Source organism: Eurytemora carolleeae, unplaced genomic scaffold (assembly GCF_000591075.1).
Source record: "Eurytemora carolleeae unplaced genomic scaffold, Eaff_2.0 scaffold563, whole genome shotgun sequence".
Classification (NCBI taxonomy): domain Eukaryota; kingdom Metazoa; phylum Arthropoda; class Copepoda; order Calanoida; family Temoridae; genus Eurytemora; species Eurytemora carolleeae.
Genome location: NW_019396453.1, coordinates 170,544 through 190,732, shown reverse-complemented (window position 1 = coordinate 190,732; position 20,189 = coordinate 170,544). Strand labels below are relative to the sequence as shown.

General features: G+C 32.5%; 1 protein-coding gene across 6 annotated transcripts in view; it reads right to left on the bottom strand.

Annotated features, from left to right (window-relative positions):
* Positions 1-20,189, bottom strand: part of LOC111703560 (kinesin-like protein KIF21A) — a 68,773-nt gene that overhangs the window by 23,328 nt on the left and 25,256 nt on the right. For 5 of the 6 annotated variants that reach the window (XM_023475531.1, XM_023475532.1, XM_023475534.1 and 2 more), the window contains exons 2-13: positions 19,015-19,264; positions 14,511-14,570; positions 12,759-12,813; positions 8,856-8,970; positions 8,279-8,299; positions 6,727-6,817; positions 3,089-3,124; positions 2,948-2,993; positions 2,473-2,542; positions 1,587-1,643; positions 503-572; positions 244-330 (exon numbers count right to left, since the gene is read on the bottom strand). In XM_023475531.1, coding sequence (XP_023331299.1) covers positions 244-330; positions 503-572; positions 1,587-1,643; positions 2,473-2,542; positions 2,948-2,993; positions 3,089-3,124; positions 6,727-6,817; positions 8,279-8,299; positions 8,856-8,970; positions 12,759-12,813; positions 14,511-14,569 — 707 coding nt within the window. In that variant the 5' untranslated portion in view covers position 14,570; positions 19,015-19,264. Of the gene's footprint in view, positions 1-243; positions 331-502; positions 573-1,586; positions 1,644-2,472; positions 2,543-2,947; positions 2,994-3,088; positions 3,125-6,726; positions 6,818-8,278; positions 8,300-8,855; positions 8,971-12,758; positions 12,814-14,510; positions 14,571-15,906; positions 16,364-19,014; positions 19,265-20,189 lie in introns of those variants that run through there. The other variant, XM_023475533.1, reaches the window with a different exon arrangement.

Here is a 20,189-nt window from a genome sequence, read left to right as displayed (position 1 = left end):
TTCAAATATTTGTCTCCATCAAAATTCGATCTTCATTAAATTTTTGAAAATTTTGCAAATTCACGAAATTTTTTGTGAAAATCCGCGAATTATTTTTGTTTTGTTTTACGATTAAGAAAGAGAACATGTTTACAATTAATTTAGAAGATGGGCGCGAAGCGCCCTCTAAGGCTAGTATATATATAAATATATACATATATATATATATGTATATATATATATGTATGTATTATATATACAGACCTGGATTGACGTTGTTGTTGAATATACAGAGTGAATATAGCATGTGATCTTGAGGACTGATCATTCATGTTTGTTGACGCAGTTGTTCTGAACAAATAATCAATCAATCAATTAATTTATAAATCAACCATACGATTGTGTAAAAATAAATATTCTAAACACTTATGGTTTATATTTTCTTTTCTTTTTCTCTTTAGATTAATATGAATCTTTTAAACATTTTTTCTAAATATTTTATAATGATTCATTGATTGAATTCCTGTTGAAAGCCCCGGATCTAAGACAGTTTAAAGTTTCCTCTTCACTTTTCACATTTTTACTCGTCATACCTTGATCAACAAAATCCATTTATTCAATAATCGAAAAAGTTTTAACAAGGTTTTTATTCTTAAAATAACGAGTTCAAAATATAATCATTAAATTCTAAAAAATCTCTTCCTAGTAAAATGTCTATAGTTTAGAAAAAACTTGTCATTTCAGATTTTTTTGCAGAATTTAATGTCTTCTTAAATCATGTTCACTATATGTACTGTGTACCGTACTGTAATATAAACTTACAGTGTACAATAATAATAAGTCTGTGACAGTTGAGAGTCGAAAACAATACCTTCCAAATTAATTGTTTTAAGTAAAAAGTTATTCTTTATAAAATTAACATGCTGGAATATATTTTTTTAATAACGAATCCATTTTATTTCAGATATAAAATAAACTTCAGCGCTTCATGTCAAAAACAATACAAAGAATGTAACTTGACAAGTTACCAATAATTGATAAAGACAAAAAGACTAGGAAACAGAAAGGTTTAATGGAATTTTTATACCAATAACCTAGATAAAAGTTTATTGAAATTTGGGCCATGACCGCTCATAGTTCATCATCTGGACCCCCCCCCCCCCTCCTAACATGTTTGGTAACCTCGCATGATTAACTATTCCAGATCAGGTCAAGTAGGTTAGGATAGATAGATGGCAACGCGAGGTTGCCAAACAGCAATTTGAGGGTATTTTGCCTTTTGTCTTGAAAGGTTTTGAAGGTATTCCTAGCCTTATACTTGATGAGATAGACACTTTCCCAAGTGTCAATTTCCCAAAGATAAAATTCCCCAAGCCTGTTCTAGCCGCAGCGTTAGGCCCCTAGCCCGTCCTAGCCACAGCGCTTGGGCCCTCAATGCAGCCTGCGAGGCCCCAGAAGGTCTTGCCTACCTTAATGTATATTAAGGAAGTTGCCGCTTATAAAATTGCACAATTGTGAAGTTGCCACTTGGGAAGTTGTCTAAGGGAAAAGGCCTTTCGGAAAGTACGTAACACAGTTGATGATATTAGTTAGCATGGATTTGGTTCCTAGTGTGTAAATAGTTCCATTAGAATCCTCGTGTATCCGAATACCAGATTTCTTAGCTGAACAAAAATATCTATTATTTAGGTTTCATTTATATTTTGTGATGTAAGAAAGGTATATTTTGCTTTGTTTCCTTAATAATTTTTAAATAAAAAAAGTTTTTTTACAAGGTTAAGATTCTAAAATCTATGATGTCGAGGATACTGGGTTACCCAAAAAGGATGTGACTTTAATAACGACCTACAACTCTTTAATGAAAAAAATTGGAAGGCTGAATATTTTCTTTCCTCCTTAAAAACAGATTATGAATTGATTTGACACGGAAAAAAAAGGTTACAAATGTAGGTAACCTTAGACATTAAAACTGAAGAATTTCGTCCACGTCTTTGAACTCTTCAGTCTTATCCTTTTTTGGTCACATTATGTCATAAACTCGTGCTAGATCAAATAGAGAAAAGTACCATTGGAAATATAATTTTCTCCCAACCTCACTTTATAACGTACTATATATCTGTATGTGTAGGCCCTTTAAAGGGAGTGAACGGGGGTTTTTGGTAGTTGAACTGTGAATGTGAGAACTAATTAGTTTACTGTGGAATTTTTGTTACATTTTTTGGTGTCGTTATTTAATAATTTTTAAAAAATCGATTCTCAAAACTTAACCATCATTAAACATTATATCATTAAAACGTTTTAAATTCAAATGAAGCCTAAAAAATTTCTCCACAATACTACATTCTGAGTTCAACTAACATACATTGCAGGTCCCTTCAATACTAAAGCATAGCTGACTAGAATATATAGATCATAAACTTATGCATATAGACACCGTCAAGTAATATATGGAATTGTGTGAAAAATTCAAATTAATTTAATTAATTATATTACCTTTACTAGTTGTAGCATCAAACAAATCCAATATTTCTTCATTGTATAATTCCATAAACTGCAAGGAAACCTTGGACAAAAATAACTCTTAAAATTTGAATTTTTTCTTTTTTCTAGAACTAGATCTGCATATCTGAATTACGATAATACAGTTAAACCCTAAATGAGCCATACATCGAAAGAATTTATCAAATGTCGTCTTGACAATTTTTTAATAAGTTTTATACTATTTTACGTAAATCTTGGTATTTGCGAAAATAAATAAATAGCCATGAATGTCCGGGAACGGTTTTAGAGCTCCTTATATCATTTAATTAAAAAACTAAATATCTGCAACATTCCATTATCAGAAAGTGAAGAATACGATATTTGATGAATTTTTTCAATGAATGGCTTATTTAGGGTTTAACTGTATTATAAATCAAAATGATAATTAATAATTATTTAAAAATGCAAAATTTTAGTAAGAAATTACCTTAAATTCTGGAGGAGTCATACCATTCTCTCTTGCTTCTTCTTGTCTAAAATAAAGAACAAATGTATATGGAAAAATAATACGAAGAATGAAAAAAAGGAACAAAAAAGTAATGCATCCGCAAAATAGTAAAACAAATACCTCTGGCTGATCCCATCGAACAAGTGTCTGACAGCTCTGAAAATAAAAAGTAAATAATTTTTAAGTATCACTATCATCTAGTTTATGTAAAATGCTTTCTTAGTGAACTTAATCTCTTGGTGCACTTTTCTTGTAAAATTCTGTTTATTTATCTATCTTATTATCTATCTGTAAATTATTCTATTCTAATCGATTGATCCTTGTAATATCTTAATCCATAATGTACCCATGTTGATTGCTTCAATCTAGATTAAAAATAATTGTTTCAATTAAATTGAGGTGATCATCATTTATATCTCCGCCCCTCGAAACAATATCTCTTGGCTCCAGGTTGGGCTGAACAAATAATACAAGGATTGTATGCACATTAAATACTATAATTACACCGTACATTACATTACACACTATAAATACACCGTACATTAAATTACACTGTAAATACACCGTACATTAAATTACACTATAAATACACCGTACATTACATTACACTATAAATACACCGTACATTACATTACACTATAAATACACCGTACATTACATAACACTGTAACTACACCGTACATTACATTACAAACTACCCAATACATTACGCTACATACTATTCATTACACAATGTATATATTACATTTCACACTATACATTATATTACACGCAGTACATTAAATTAAACGCTGTAAATTACATTAAATTACACGCTACATCACAAGCGACAGAAGACGTAATTTCAAGTGACCCTGGGTCATTTGAAGAATTACATAATACATGGCATAAATCTGCGAGGCGCTGAGCGTACTGAATGACCCAGCTCAGAATAAATTTCTATGTTATTTGGATAAACTGCTGACCATGACACTATGATCCTTTCTGGTCTATCTTTTCATCTTCATGCATTGTGTGCATTTATCACTAGATCTATCTAGTCCTTAATATGAAGTATATGTCAAGTATTCATATCAACTAGATTATCAATATAACTACCATGTATATATGCATATAATAATATATATATAAATTTAAAAAATTTTGTTTCGTGATCTTTTAACTTTAAAGTTGGATTGATTAAGACTTTTTCAAAATGAAAGCACTGGTTTATGGGCTTAAAGTTGAAAAAAAAATTTTGTAATTGTAGTTTTTGCTCTTTGCTCATTATTACCGATTTATTTGGCTTGTTCTTGTGTTTTAAAAATCATACTTCCAATAGCTGTAAAATTAACGACAAGAGTCAATTCATTGATAGTGTGCCTTGTATGTATGTATGTGTATACATATATCTATATATGTTAGCTATAGCTGGCCAAACAGCTGGACCGAACGGGCTGACTTTTTTTTGAGGGAACTCTTGCGGTAACAAAGACTAAATAATTAAATTTTTTTTAATCAAAACTTTTTTTCTTTAATTTTTTTCTCAAATTTATGTTTCTGAAATTCCACGGGCAACGCCGGGCAATTCAGCTAGTTTATTTTAAACTATTTGGAAAAAAGAAGCAGGTTTAAAGCTGCGGGAAACTTTCGATTTAAGAAATAAGGACTAACCATTGTACAGTTGTCTTCGAAGTCTCATTTTTTGTATTTAACCATGTTTTACATTTTTTTTGTGTTTATAAACTCGATTTAAAATGTACTCGTTTTCTTGGGTATTTTGAACATTTAATATGGAGGAATGAACAGTATTTGGAAATAAAAACTGTTAATGTCCCAACTGCTGTGATATTAGATATAGGATAAAATATTAGGAACAAGGAATAAGATTTGAAAACTAGAATTACATATGTCAGGGTGGAGTAACATACCCCCCCCCCCCCCGGTGTAAAAACTAGTGTCCTGGGTGTGGTTTAATTAAACTAGACGATAAAAGACAAATTCCAGCTGGGTTCCCTCCATCCAGATATTGCAGGGCAAACACTTTAATAGAACATTTTCAAAACAGATTTATTTTAATACATAATAATACTTTATTAATGTTTAAAGGGACTGTAAGCGTAATTTCAAGTGATCCATCATGCAAATATGACAATGCCAGTGCCCAATTTTTAACGGTACCCTTAAAAGCTTCGTCTGATTGAGTAAAAATTAAAATGTTTATAATTTTGAAAACGGATTATTTTTAACTTTGTATTAACTAATTTTAGCTTAAAATACAGGGGCGTGTATTAACTATTCATAGTTTAAAATACATAGGCGTATAATGTGTATTAACTATTTTTAGCTTAAAATACAGGGGTGTGTATTAACTATTCATAGTTTAAAATACATGGGCGTATAATGTGTATTAACTATTTTTAGTTTAAAATACAGGGGCGTGTATAAGTGTATTAACTATTTATACTTTAAAATACATGGGCGTGTATTAAGTATTTTTAGTTTAAAATACAGGGTGTGTATTAACTATCTTTAGTTTAAAATACATAAATTGATCTCTATGAAGTATGCGTAGGAGGATTTAAACCAGATATTCTACCCTCACAACATTGGACATACACTAATCAGGGCATCAAGGGAGAGGGGGGAGATGGAGGGATGGGGGGTTTAGATGGAGGGAGGGTCATGACTAATGATCAAGAAACATTTGTTGCCCTCTAGGATTTTTTTTTTGTTTTTCTTATTTCTCATTTACGAAAATTAGGGTAGAAACTTAAATTCCTCTTCAAATGGGTGTATTTTAAGAGTTTTAGGTCGTGATAAAAGTCTTATCATTCATTGGTAACCCTGTAAACCAATGTTATTTTTAAAATATAGTCAATCATTTTCTGAGTAGGTAATTATTAATCCTTCAATATTAAATCTAGTTTTATAAAAAGAGTCTGAGGGGTAAAAAAAGTTAATGAAAATCATGAATATTACTTAATTTTATTGTACAGAGTATGTTGGGTACAAAAGGTATACAAAAAAGTTAATAAAAATCATGAATATNCGTCAGTTCCAAATTCCCCCCCTCCATCAATGAATTTGCGAAATCCCTTTACCTTTTTTTCTTCTTAAATGTCAAAAACTTCAATGTCATAAAAGAATATTTTAAAATAATATTAATACAAAATTGACCTTTGTTAAACAAATGTCAAGTTATGATTATCTACTAGGTTAAGAAGTATTTTTCGAATTTTAAATAGAATACAGTTGTAAACAAAAATTGGTGTACACGTTTTTATTTCCCTTTCAATCTAGTATTTCCCCCATTCAACTTAATATTCCCCCATTAAATCCAGAATTCCCTAATCAACAACCGCAGACCGCACAAATATTCATTTTAAACCATGAAACTGTTTTCAGTTATACAATACTCATATGTACTTGAATAATATTAATAATTACCGGTCAACCCATATTCAGTTTATCAGTATACATAAAACACAAGCTATTACCAAGTTTGTCTCATATGATCCCATCTTAAGAGTATACCTGAGTATAATCCCTATCTACAAAGTATACCTGGATCCAATTTACAAGCATACTTAGTTATAATCCAACTCTATAAAGTTTAACTACAATCTGCATGGATATAATCCCTATATATGAATTATACCTGGATCCTTATCTATAGTATACCTGAATCCCTTTCTATAGTAAACATGGATCTCTGCTATAATGTATTCCAGGATCCCTATCTACTAGTATACCAGGATCCCTATATACTAGTATACCTGGGTATAATCCCTAGTTGTCCAGGTTGACTATCCAGCTCGAATCCAGTTCCCATTGTGAACGTTTTACCGCTGCCGGTCTGACCATAAGCTATGAGGAGAGCATATGAATTATGAATCAAGAATTTAGGGAAACTTTTTAAAAAAGTCTCCCCTCATCCCCCCCCCCCCCCTCCTTTAGCATGTATCAAGTATCTGAGGTTTGGCACCAAGACCAGAAACCCATCCAAAGCATAGTAAACCACATCAATAACAGGGAGGGGCGGGGGGGGGGGACGGAAAAAAATTCTTATTTATTTCTCCAATACTGCCTTCCAAGCAATAAAGGTTTAAAATGTCTTTAAAATATATTGATAAATAAAATGTAAAATATTTAAATCCCTGCTTGAATAAAATTACAATTTTGCGCTAATGGTGTGAGTTCATTTCAGGAGAATGTTAGAGAATATCAACTAGTTCAACAACAATTATAAAACACAATAAAATTTATGTTAAAAGTTATATCAGATTTGCACATAGTCCCTTGGAATGATTGCATGCAAACCCTTTTTGTTTAATGGCTACGTCCCTATGTTATTAAGTAGGCGTGAGTGGGTATAAATCGATCAATCAATGTATCCTAAGATAATTCTTGTTTAATGTTTAGATATTTGACCAGACTATAGACAATATATACTGATGGATGTCTGGTGTAGGTGTTAACAAGGAGGACTTAAAAACATCAAATATACAAAAATAGCCCCCCCCCCTTCTCCTCCTCCCTACTTCCCCTTGCTTAGTCCCTCCACTTCTCCTCCTCTCCACTTCCCCTTGCATAGCCCCCCCTTCTCCTTCTCCCCATTTCCCCTTGCAAAGCCCCCCATTCTTCTCCTCCCTACTTCCCCTTGCAAAGCCCCCTTCTCCTCCTCCCTACTTCCCCTTGCTTAGCCCATCCCCTTCTCCTCCTCCCCACTTCCCCTTGCATAGCCCCCCCCCTTCTACTCCTCCCCACTTCTCCTTGAATAGCGCTTGGAATTAGGATGACTCAAAATATTGTTTAAATTCAGAAAAAAATCACACAAACCTCTTTTTTTGATGGATTTTTTTTATCAGATTCATTTGTTTTTTTGATAGAGTGGGCCATTTACATGCCAAACGCATCTGATGTCGTAAAATTTTTGTAAATTATAATTCCATAATTTATTCTTTAATTCAGTCTCCTTGTTTTTTAAATGTATTTAAACGAGAACTAAGTATAAATATAATTCCCCACCCCTTCCAGCTGAAATCCTGGGCCCGCCCTTGATAAGTTTGGTAAACACAGTTTGGTCCGGATGACAGGTTTAAGTAAAATCAAAGATCGGTTTCTTTGTTAACTGAGGACTTAAAACTATTTGAAGTAATTGTGTCAATATAATGTTTTATTGGGAAAAGTAAAAAGTAAAATTAATGTTAATGAAAGTAAGTTTTATGTCCTAATGAAAAAATGTGAAGTGAGCAAAAACAGTAGAATGATCCTGGGCACTGGAAATGCCATGCCAATCATATAAAAAAATATTTCTATGTTCTAAACCTAAGACAGTTGCGTTGTATCCTGAAAATAAATAAATGATAAATTATTTCATATCATCATTATTATGAATATAATTTTTGTTCAGTTTTCACCATTCATTTATTACAGGGGGATAAGAAAGAAAGCGAAATAGTAAAGTGCTGATGATGTGTTTATAGTCTGTCAATGTCCATGAGAAAAGGGGGGGGAGGGGTAAAATGTTCATGACAAAAAATTGAAATAACGAACAAGAAGAAATGAAATATTATTTCAAATAATTGAATAATGATTAAAAACTAGGTTTTGAAGAGAAGATCAGTTTCCTTTTATGGAATCATTGAAGCAATTTCTTCCGTTTCTTTCAAAATCATGAAGAATTAACAGATCAGTTTTTTTAGCAGAAAATTTAAATAAGTAAATTCTCACTAAAAAAGTGAAAAATTAAAATAATTAGGGGGCATGATTGCTAACTTTAAACCTTTAGAAATTTATAAACAAGATGTTTAGAAACCTTTGCAGAGGATAAAACAACCAAAAAGAAAAGAAAAAGCATTTTGCAATTAATTAAATTTTAAATAACAATAAAAAAGATATTTACCTTCGAAGCACCCCTCAATCAGATCCTTGACAGTTTCATCGTAAACCTCTTCCTGCCTCGAGTCCGTATCGAAGACGAAATCGTATGTAAACGATTTGTCCGATCCAATCCATGCCTACAATACGCAATAATTAGATCCCATGACGCATAGACCTAATGACGCATAATAAAGCCTAATGAAACTGTAGAATGTCCTACAGGTTTACTGTCTAATTTAAAACAAAAATAATCCGTGAATGAGGCTTGAATTTTTGCTGGTGAATGGTATTGTATTTCAAACAACGAACAGTCCTTTACTTATGAAACTGAATCTTTTCAAAGACGTAAAATGATTAGAAACAAGTCAATGAGTTAAACATTTATTAATGCGCAGGTTCAATTTATGGGTTAAACTCAGTAGTGGTATTCTGAACCACCTCAGTGTCTCAAGAACCAAGAGAAGGCCAGGTCCTCCAGTAAGATAGACGAAATGAACCTTTTAAGGAAGTACCAGAATTAACTAGTTGAACTATCTTTCTCTCAGTCATAAATTTCCTCCTTTTTTGAACTTTGTTTAACCAACCGTTTATCTATAATCTAGATGACACTGCACTGTGCGCATAAAAATACGATTAAATAAGTTTATGACGCAAACTAAAATATACGCAGTGTTCTTAAGTGTTTTGTGTTTACGAAGATGACGCGATTCTCGAAAGATAAGAGAGGGGGGAGGGGAGATTGTAAATGTTTCTTATTCTACTCTAGGGTTTGTAAATATTTATAGCTTTATTCAGTTCTTTTATCTCTAGTGTAAACTTCATTTATGATCTGCGAACTGGAGAAATAAATTTTTTTGAAGTTACACCATAGAAAATATAGATGAATGTTTTATTAATTAATTTTTAATAACAACAAGAATGCTAAATGCATCGTAAAATATGTAATTATTAATATTTCATAAGAGCCTTGAAACATGATTTAAGCTGTTTTATGTTTCGATCCTATTTTTCAACTCACTCAGTTTAATGATTTGGACAGCTCTTAAACGACCAGTAAACTTGTATAGAATTTTAAACAAATTGCAATCTTTAAAAACGTTCCATCTGGAGAGAGAATCTTTTAAAAAGACTAACGCAAATTTTAGTATCTCTCAATTCTAAGAGTGTTATAACAATAAGAAATTGAAACTATAATCCAAGTTTTGATTATAAAGATATTTTTCTTTTAAAATTTTAAACTATTGACCACACATGTAAAATAATACTCTGAGTTTGTTCCTATGTCCGATCATAACTGAGAAACCCCTTGACCGATTTACACCCTTTTTTAGATGGGGAACTCGGGAGAACCACAACGGGAATGTTTATAGTTTGGTTTTGGGATTGTAAGTGAAATGGGTCTACTTTTATAGGAAAAAATAGTTAACTTCGTAATTCACGACCAAGCGCGGGTAACGTCCCGGCGCGGCGGGAGTATCTATGAGTACCCTTGGCAACTCTGGGTTCTCAAGCTAGTTTTGAATAAAGTGAACACTCCCTTTAATATGCTGAAACCAATAAAGGAACTAGGAAGCTGGGCTCAAATCCTTGCAAAATTCAAACAAGCTCAACAAAGAAACATGGGCGGAAGTGTGAAAATGTTTGCAGAAGATGAATATTTGCAGCAAGCGTTCGCAAAACATTGTAATCCTACCAAGTTAAGATGTTTATACTCGGTGCACATGGAGTACTTGTCAATTCTATTAAAACACCTTTCTACCATGCTTCTTGTACATGTAAAGGTAAAAACACCGTTGTACCATGCTTCTTGTACATGTAAAAGGTAGTTCTGGAATGTACAGTCATAACCACTAAAAAGTGAAATGAAGGTCGTCTTAGCTTTGCAGTTTTATGAAAAACTAACTTGGGAACCTAGCGTTGCCCTGGAAACAAAGTTTTTTTATAAGAGTCAACCCATTCAACTAAGAACTCTTAAACCTAGCTAAGAACATTTCTGTGGTTATCCCAAGTTCCCCCAATCAAAATTTGAGGCGAATCGGTCAAGGTGTTCCTGTTCCTGATCGGACATACAAATAAACAAACAGACAGGTTACAACTGCATATTTATGTAGTATAGGATTTTGTAATTGGTAATGGCTGAGACTGATTTTTTCTGAACATTTTCAGAGGTCGTAACATTTGTGTGAAACTGTAAAAGTTTACTCCGATAACTTAAAATTTGACAAATAAGTTCCATTGCAGGAATTAATTTATTACTTTCATTACGCTTTTACTTGTTTGATTGTACTGTACAATATGTAAGTGTTACAAGGCTAGATGTACACTGTGTACATCATGTAAAGTAATAAAATTATGAAGGAGGTCCAGGTCACGTTGCATGGAAGTTTGTTTACGCTAAGATGAGTGTGTGTATAAGATGAGTGTGTGTATAAGATGAGTGTGTGTATAAGATGACTGTGTGTATAAGATGAACTAAGGTTGATAAATAAGGAATGTTTGGTGCTAAAACTAATTAAGGATGAAGGGGATTGATATGTTAAACGTCCAGATGTTTCAGCCAAATATAATATATATACCTAGATATGGTTATATTGGTAACCTTCATTCCTTTTACTTGGGGTGGGAGTTGGAAACTAAAACCGTTACAAAATGCCAAAAATAGGTATCTGTGAATTTGATATTTTGTGATGGTGATGGACTAAACCTCTGTAGAGTAAAAAAAGTAGATGCTAGTTCCACTTTTATTGAAAATATATTTCGGTCTGGGTTGACTATTGTCAGTTCTTGAGTTTGTTTCTGTCCCAAAGATTAAAAACAAACAATATATATTTAGGTATCTTTGCTTGAGTTTCATTGACAAAAAGAGGCTTTTTATCGTCAGTTCCAAATTAATTTTTCTATTACAGACCAAATGACAAAAAATTAGTTCACGAAACTCAGTTTCGTAAGATTAACTTTGTTTTAAGTTTCCCTCTCAGAGTTTACTATCGGTTTAAACTCTGGTTTCCTGGTATTTCTGATGAACTAATTAAGTTTATATTAATAATCTATTTTCTTGTATTTTATAGACTTGGCTCCTTCCTTTCTAAATCTAGTTTAGCTAAATGCACAATTTATATTCTTTTCCTTTATGTTTTCATATTTATTTACTGATATTTCGATATTAACATTACTAGATTGAAATATCCAGATTGGAAAAATAAAATAATTAGATAAGTAAATTAGGGGAAATTAGGCATATAAAAATTGACAAATCGTAAAAAAATACAAAACATACAAGAGCTTTAAACACGAGTTGAATGTCCAAAAAAAGAGGATTAGGTGTCTTAATCTTAATTCTAAATGTAATTAAAAATCTAACCAGCAATTTGTATGCAATAGAAACGAGCAAATAATAGAGTTTGAAGTTTTTGTTGACTCCTGTAGTGGAACTACAGGGTGTCCTTATCATCTTGCCAATTTTCAAATTGCTGTAACTTTGTTATGGTTAGGAATTTTTCCAATCTGTAAAAAAAATTTGAACGTTTTGTTTTATAACTGGATTCACTTCTTTTTCTTTAAAAAATATTAAAAATGACCGCCATTTTCTTAATTTAGTTCTGGTGCGAATTTCGTCTTGGCCATCTTAATGCAAAATTAGTTTTATTTTACCCGCCTACCCAAAGAAAGGTGAAACTGCTCGTGAAACGTTCTATCGAAATACTAGTGTAGAAGAAAACTGAATTTGTGCTTTTTCTGCAATACATGTTTCAAATATTTTGTTATATTGCAAAACGTTCATGTTACAGTCGCACAAATCTTTTTACAGATTGTAAAAATTCCAAAAAATGACTGAGAAATAGCTTTTTAAAAGGGTGTCAGAATTAAACGGACACCCTGTAGTTACTTGCAAGATGTAATATTATATAATTATATAAAGAATTACCTGCGGTTCCCCAGGGGTTTTGTAAGTGCAGATCTTACATGCATCTATTATCTCTCTGCAACAAACCAATCCAATTAAATCAGGTTCTAATCTTCTGTTTTAAACGATCTGTCATTGTATTTCTGCACTGATCTTTTCTTTCACAGAAGAAGAAATGCACAAATTATTAAAGAAGTATCATATTTTGCCAATATAAAGTTTTGAATTAAAATGGATGAAACTTCTAAACCCTACTCCCAAACAATTCCTGTCAATATCAAAAAGTAATGTTTTTGTCTTGGTTTCGTGGTTACTGAGAGTGTTGTGTTTACACTATATTTAAGTATAAGTTTAGAGAAAATGTGTAGTCAGCAGTGTAATGCTAAAAAATTTGTGTATTTGTGACGTGATGATTTTTAATCTTAGGACTTCAATTTCCATGTTATAAAAGGGTATATATACTGGATATGTTGTTTTGAAACATAAATTGATATATAAATTTGTTTCTTCTATATTTGTTCCTCTGGAATATCTATTACTATCAATCCATCATTCATTACACGCAAAGGAACATATTTCATGGGAAATATTTTTATAAACATTTGTTTTATAATATATATATTAATATTCATAACTTTCCCATCAGCAAATACTTGATTAACATTAAGGCTAACAAAACTCTGCAATCTAAAAAGGCAACGATAGTTATTTAGCTTGTTTTATTTTTCTTAGTGTAAACCTTTTGAAAAAATTGTATTCACGAATTATTTCATAACAGATCCATGCATGCGTAACCCTCCCCCCCCTTCTCTTTCGAGTCCCATTCTCACCAAAAATTATAAAAAAAAAACTACAAGGAAAAAAACTTTTACTAAAATCTTAAAAATTTTAATATAATATCCCAGAGTTTCTTAAATATTAAAAAAATGGAAAACATTGAATTAATATTTCCCCCTGCACACTTATAAGTGCAGTGAACGTGGGTGCGTGTTGATACGCTTAGTGAACAGAAAACTGTCAGCAGACAAACTTTGAAAAATTTCCCTTATTACAAGTTTTAACCCAAAGTTATACATTTAATGCTTCATGCAAAGACGTCAATGCCCGGTTTAAACATTATCCTTGAAAGCTCTGCCTGATCAAATACGAATTAGATATCAATAGTTTTGTTTCTTTAAACTGTTTTTTTTTCGATTGCGGTTTCTCCATGCGCATTTCTTGCTTAGAAGAAGAAATGGAGAAACTCACAGAAATATTCACTTTCCTCATTTTTGATCAGAATAAGGTTTAGGAGGCACCGTTCTAAATCGAGCATAGCCATCTTTGCATGGAGGGTCACTTGAAATTATGCTTACAGTCCCTTTAAATATCAAAATATTCATTGTTCGCGATAAGTCTAAAGGCATTTATTTGTTATAATATTTTTGAGCAAAATATTTCTTGCAGTAAAAAAAAATTACTATAAATTATAAAAGTTGAAAGCTAATTCTCATGTTTTTATAATTCATTGCAAATAAAAAGTTTGATAAGAGAGATGATCGCTGAAACATGAATTACCATTGAACAAACATGCAAACAAGACAAAAAAATAAACAAAATTAAATTTTAGGAATTTTTATCAAACAAAAAATATTATTTTCTGTTTGACGTAAACAAATTCAACTTAAAAGCAAAAGGAAATTTTCAAGTGGTGTTTTTAAAATGATTTATCATGGTTTGGTTTGGTTTGGTTTGGTTTGGTTTGATTGGTATGGTTTGGTTTGGTTTGGTTTCCTTGAGAGCTGAGGACGAATCCTTACAGCAACCCTTACACTGCTCCCTTCCTCATCCATCCTAGAATATAACATTTATTTATTTAAAAATATATTTATTTATCTGGAATTACAGTTATTTATCTAGAAATACATTTATTTATCTAGAAATACATTTGTTTATCTAGAAATACATTTATCTATCTAGAAATACATTTATTTTTATAGAACAACATTTATTCATCTTATAATAATTTATTTATTTACCTAAACATACATTTATTTATCTAGAAATACATTTATTTATTTAGTAATACATTTATTGAGATATCTAAAAATGCATTTATTTAGATACCTATAAATACATTTATATCTAAAAATACATTTATTGATCATGATTCATTCATTCATCAATTCATCTTTTTACCTACCTCTTTCTTTCAGCCTTCATTTCAACCTTTCGTTTAACCCTTTTTTGTCATTCCTTTCGTTCTTTCTTTAATCCTTTCCCTATCTTTCATCATTTCTTTCATCTTTTTTCATCCTCTCTTTCACCAAAATACATCCCTCCTTTCCCTATCTTTCATCATTTCTTTCATCTTTTTTTCATCCTCTCTTTCACCCAAATACATCCTTTCTTTTAATTCCATGGTATATTAAATAATAATTTCTTATAAATGCAGTTGTGAGGAACCGATATCTATATTCAAAACCAATATCTGCAACCTCAATTCAGGGGGGTTAGCATTTTAATCTTTAAACATTAGTTTCCACACAGGGAGGTTAGCATTTTAATCTTTAAACATTAGTTTCCTCACAGGGAGGTTAGCATTTTAATCTTTAAACATTAGTTTCCTCACAGGGAGGTTAGCATTTTAATCTTTAAACATTAGTTTCCACACAGGGAGGTTAGCATTTTAATCTTTAAACATTAGTTTCCTCACAGGGAGGTTAGCATTTTAATCTTTAAACATTAGTTTCCACACAGGGAGGTTAGCATTTTAATCTTTAAACATTAGTTTCCACACAGGGGGGTTAGCATTTTAATCTTTAAACATTAGTTTCCACACAGGGAGGTTAGCATTTTAATCTTTAAACATTAGTTTCCACACAGGGAGGTTAGCATTTTAATCTTTAAACATTAGTTTCCACACAGGGGGTTAGCATTTTAATCTTTAAACATTAGTTTCCTCACAGGGGGGTTAGCATTTTAATCTTTAAACATTAGTTTCCACACAGTCCACACCACTTTTAAAAAGCTTTTATATCCACAATTTAAAAATTTTTACAAAAAAAGTTGCAGCAGAATTAGCAAAAATTTATAATAAACCCTATTTTTTCCACAAGGAAGTTTTTTTTGGAAAGATAATTAAAATAATGAATAAAGCTTTTCCTCAATATTAATCATCGCAGTTTACCTTATGGTGACTTTGGGGTCAAAACCAATATCTCGCCTCCCGTTACAAAAACATAAACAATTGCTTTCATTAAGTGTTGAGTCAGTAAATGTAAGAAGAGTTAATTCCGCGTCTAGCTCGTTTTGCTGGGATTAGTGACAGGTTTAGAATTGTTTACTTTAAAAGAAATTGTTATGATCGAAACATAACTATTACTTATGTCATCTATTGGAGATTTTATACAATAAGAAAGTTTTGCAAAACAAGGGAGGGGGACTGGAGAAAATGAAGAAAAGATATAAAAGAACAATACAGGGTTTCAAAAATGTAAGTCCGTGATTTGGGGTAGTCCCCCCCCTTCCCCCCACCTTAGGCCGGCCTGTCAACCAGTGAGCAGAAAAAAGGAGATGATGACTCATGCAGCAAACAAGAAAAGAAAATGGAAATTAAAGGAAAAAATATAAAAGAAGAATTGAAATTGCAAAGAAAGAAACAAGAAGGAAAGAAAGAATGTTTATGATGAGTCATTACTGCTGATGAAGAGTATAAAGAGATTAGTGCTGATGAGCATAAATAATTGAGAAGATTAGGACAGCAGGAGATAGGTGAGAATAAGAAATTAAGTTGAGATTTAAAATAGATTTAAAATTTTTCATTTGGATTTAAAGGTTCAAAAGCAAGGTGTAAATAAAAGGTGTACCGTGTAAAGGTAGGGTGTAAAAATAAGGTGGAAAGGTAAGGTGGAAAGATAAGGTGGATAGATAAGGTGGAAAGATAAGGTGGAAAGGTAAGGTGTAAAGGTAAATTGTAAAGGAAAGGTGTAAATAAAAGGTGTAAAGGTAAGGTGCAAAAGGTTGGACAGCTTGTGTAACTGCAACCTGTGATCTATGTAAAGGGTGAGGGGTGTAAAGGGTAAGGTGTAAAGGGCGGACAGCATGAGTAAACAGTGCATTAAGGGTAAGGTGTTAAAGGTAAGATGTAAAAGGTGGACAGCTTGAGTAAACTGTACCCTTTAATCTATGTAAAGGGTAAGGTGTGTAACTGTAAAGGTAAGGTGTAAAGGGTAGAGAGCCTGAATAATCTGTAAACTGTAATCTATGTAAAGGGTAAGGTGTGTAAAAGGTAAGGTATAAAGGGTGGACATCTTGAGTGAACTGTACCCTGTAATCTATGTAAAGGGTAAGGTGTGTAAAAGGTAAGGTATAAAGGGTGGACATCTTGAGTAAACTGTACCCTGTAATCTATGTAAAGGGTAAGGTGTGAAGGGTGGACATCTTGAGTAAACTGTACCCTGTAATCTATGTAAAGGGTAAGGTATAAAGGGTGGACATCTTGAGTAAACTGTACTCAGTAATCTATGTAAAGGGTAAGGTGTGAAGGGTGGACATCTTGAGTAAACTGTACCCTGTGATTTATGTAAAGGGTAAGGTATAAAGGGTGGACATCTTGAGTAAACTGTACCCTGTGATCTATGCAAAGTGTAAGGTGTGAAGGGTGGACATCTTGAGTAAACTGTACCCTGTAATCTATGTATTGGGTAAGGTGTGAAGGGTGGACATCTTGAGTAAACTGTATCCTCTAATCTATGTAAAGGGTAAGGTGTGAAGGGTGGACATCTTGAGTAAACTTTACCCTGTAATCTATGTATAGGGTAAGGTGTGAAGGGTGGACATCTTGAGTAAACTGTATCCTCTAATCTATGTAAAGGGTAAGGTGTGAAGGGTGGACATCTTGAGTAAACTTTACCCTGTAATCTATGTATAGGGTAAGGGTAAGGGATAATGGGTGGCCATCTTGAGTAAACTGCACCATGTAATCTATGTAAAGGGTAAGGTGTAAAGGGTGGACATCTTGAGTAAACTGTACCCTGTAACCTACTTAAAGGGTAAGGTGGTTAAAGGTAAAGGGTGGACATCTTGAGTGAACTGTACCCTGTAATCTATGTAAAGGTTAAGGTGTGTAAAAGGTAAGGTATAAAGGGTAGACATCTTGAGTAAACTGTATCCTGTGTTCTATGTAAAGGGTAAGGTGTGTAAAGGTAAAATGTAAAGGGTGGACATCTTGAGTAAACTGTACCCTGTGATCTTTGTAGAGGGTAAGGTGTGTAAAGGTTAAGGTATGTAAAAGGTAAGGTGTGTAAAGGGTGGACATCTTGAGTAAACTGTACCCTGTGATCTTTGTAGCGGGTAAGGTGTGTGAAGGTTAAGGTATGTAAAAGGTAAGGTGTGTAAAGGTAAGGTGTGTAAAGTTAAGGTTTGTAAAGGGTGGACATCTTGAGTAAACTGTATCCTGTGATTATTTGTAGAGGGTAAGGTGTGTAAAGGTTAAGGTATGTAAAGGGTAAGGTGTGTAAAGGTAAGGTGTGTAAAGGGTGGACATCTTGAGTAAACTGTATCCTGTGATTATTTGTAGAGGGTAAGGTGTGTGAAGGTTAAGGTATGTAAAAGGTAAGGTGTGTAAAGGTAAGGTGTGTAAAGGGTGGACATCTTGAGTAAACTGTATCCTGTGATTATGTGTAGAGGGTAAGGTGTGTAAAGGTTAAGGTATGTAAAGGGTAAGGTGTGTAGAGGGTAAGGTGTAAAGGGTGGACATCTTGAGGAAACTGTAGCCTGTGATCTATTTACAGGGTAAGGTGTGTAGAGGGTAAGGTGTAAAGGGTGGACATCTTGAGTAAACTGTACCCTGTAATCTATGTAAATAGTTCGAGGGAGGTGAATATGGGGTAGGGGAGGTGGAGCGAGAAACAATAATTATTCAATAATTCAATTTATAATCATCTAGCAATCAATCAATCAATCCATTCAACAATATGTATATAATATCCTTATACACTGGACTGGGGGGTAAACATTGAATACTTAATGTCAAGGAATATTATGGAGAAATACAGTTCATGTATTCAAAACCGGGGAGAGGGGGGGAAGCAACATGTGCTTAAAATTTATGCACAATTGCAATTAACTGATTGGATCGAAAAGCTTTTTTAGGATATGTGTAAAAATTAATCTTTGAAAATAAAAAAATAAAAATAAAATTGAATTTAAAAAAGAATTGACGATCAGTTTAAGGAAAATATTTAATAAAGCGACGATTGAAGTAAAACTAGATCAAAGAAACTATAAGAAGTACCTGAAAGTTTCTTCTAATCCCTCATTACAACAAAGTTTGATCTAAACCCGCATCTCTTCTCCTCTTTTTTCTCTTTTTTTTAAAGAACTGATAGCATCAGTTTTCTGTTCTTCCTAGAGATCTGAACGTGGTTGGTAACTGCATAGGATCACAGGTTGGTAAAGTTACGGAATGAAAGTTTATCACTAGAAATTAATCTCTTTTATTCTCGAGATGAGTTACCATCTGTATTGAGCAGGATCACAATAACCTAAAAATAAAAATTTTCGGAAATTAATGAAATTTGAAATTTTACAAAGCGAAGTAGAAAACTATCAATTCAAGATTTTATTTGCAGTGTAAAAAGCTGAAAAGCGTGAGATTGGTTTCATGAAAAATCTAGGAACCAAGCGTGAGATTGGTTTCATGAAAAATCTAGGAACCAAGCGTGAGATTGGTTTCATGAAAAATCTAGGAACCAAGCGTGAGATTGGTTTCATGAAAAATCTAGGAACCAGGCGTGAGATTGGTTTCATGAAAAATCTAGGAACCAAGCGGGGAAACATTAATGCAAACTCGTATAACTTGTACAGGTGACGCCATTAATGCGTATACGCATAATTTATGGCTGGAGGGGGGGGAGTACGGGATGCGTACATATATTGCTTACATTTTTGTATTCATGAATTCCTTGCATAAATTAGACTTGTGCCATCAAAGGCATTCCATTTTTAAAGATAACTGTTTAAAATTGTGTATTTTGAAATCAGAGTCTGCAAACACCTATTAAACCCGAATCTGATTTCAATTGAAATGTTTCTTCTTTTATCTAATCCTCTCTGGATTTATTAATTTCATTATTTTAAATAATCTTTATCCCCTCAAGTAAGTTAACGTAAATTAACGTATACAAGCCTACAACTCCCCCACCCCTCAAGAGTTTGTGTTCTTTGACTATCTCCCATCCCTCTTCTTTTCACTGTGCACTAATACCTCTGTAAAATATCTGAAGGACTTCACTATCATGTTTCAGGGAAGTCCAACTCATACAAAAATGCAAAAATAAATACTTTTCGGTCATTAACATTTATAATTTTGGTTAATATTTTATAGATTCATTTAACAATCGGTTGAAAATGTTTCTCTTTTCTTATTGATTTAAATTGAGCAAGTCTAGTACGCCCCCCCCCCCTCCC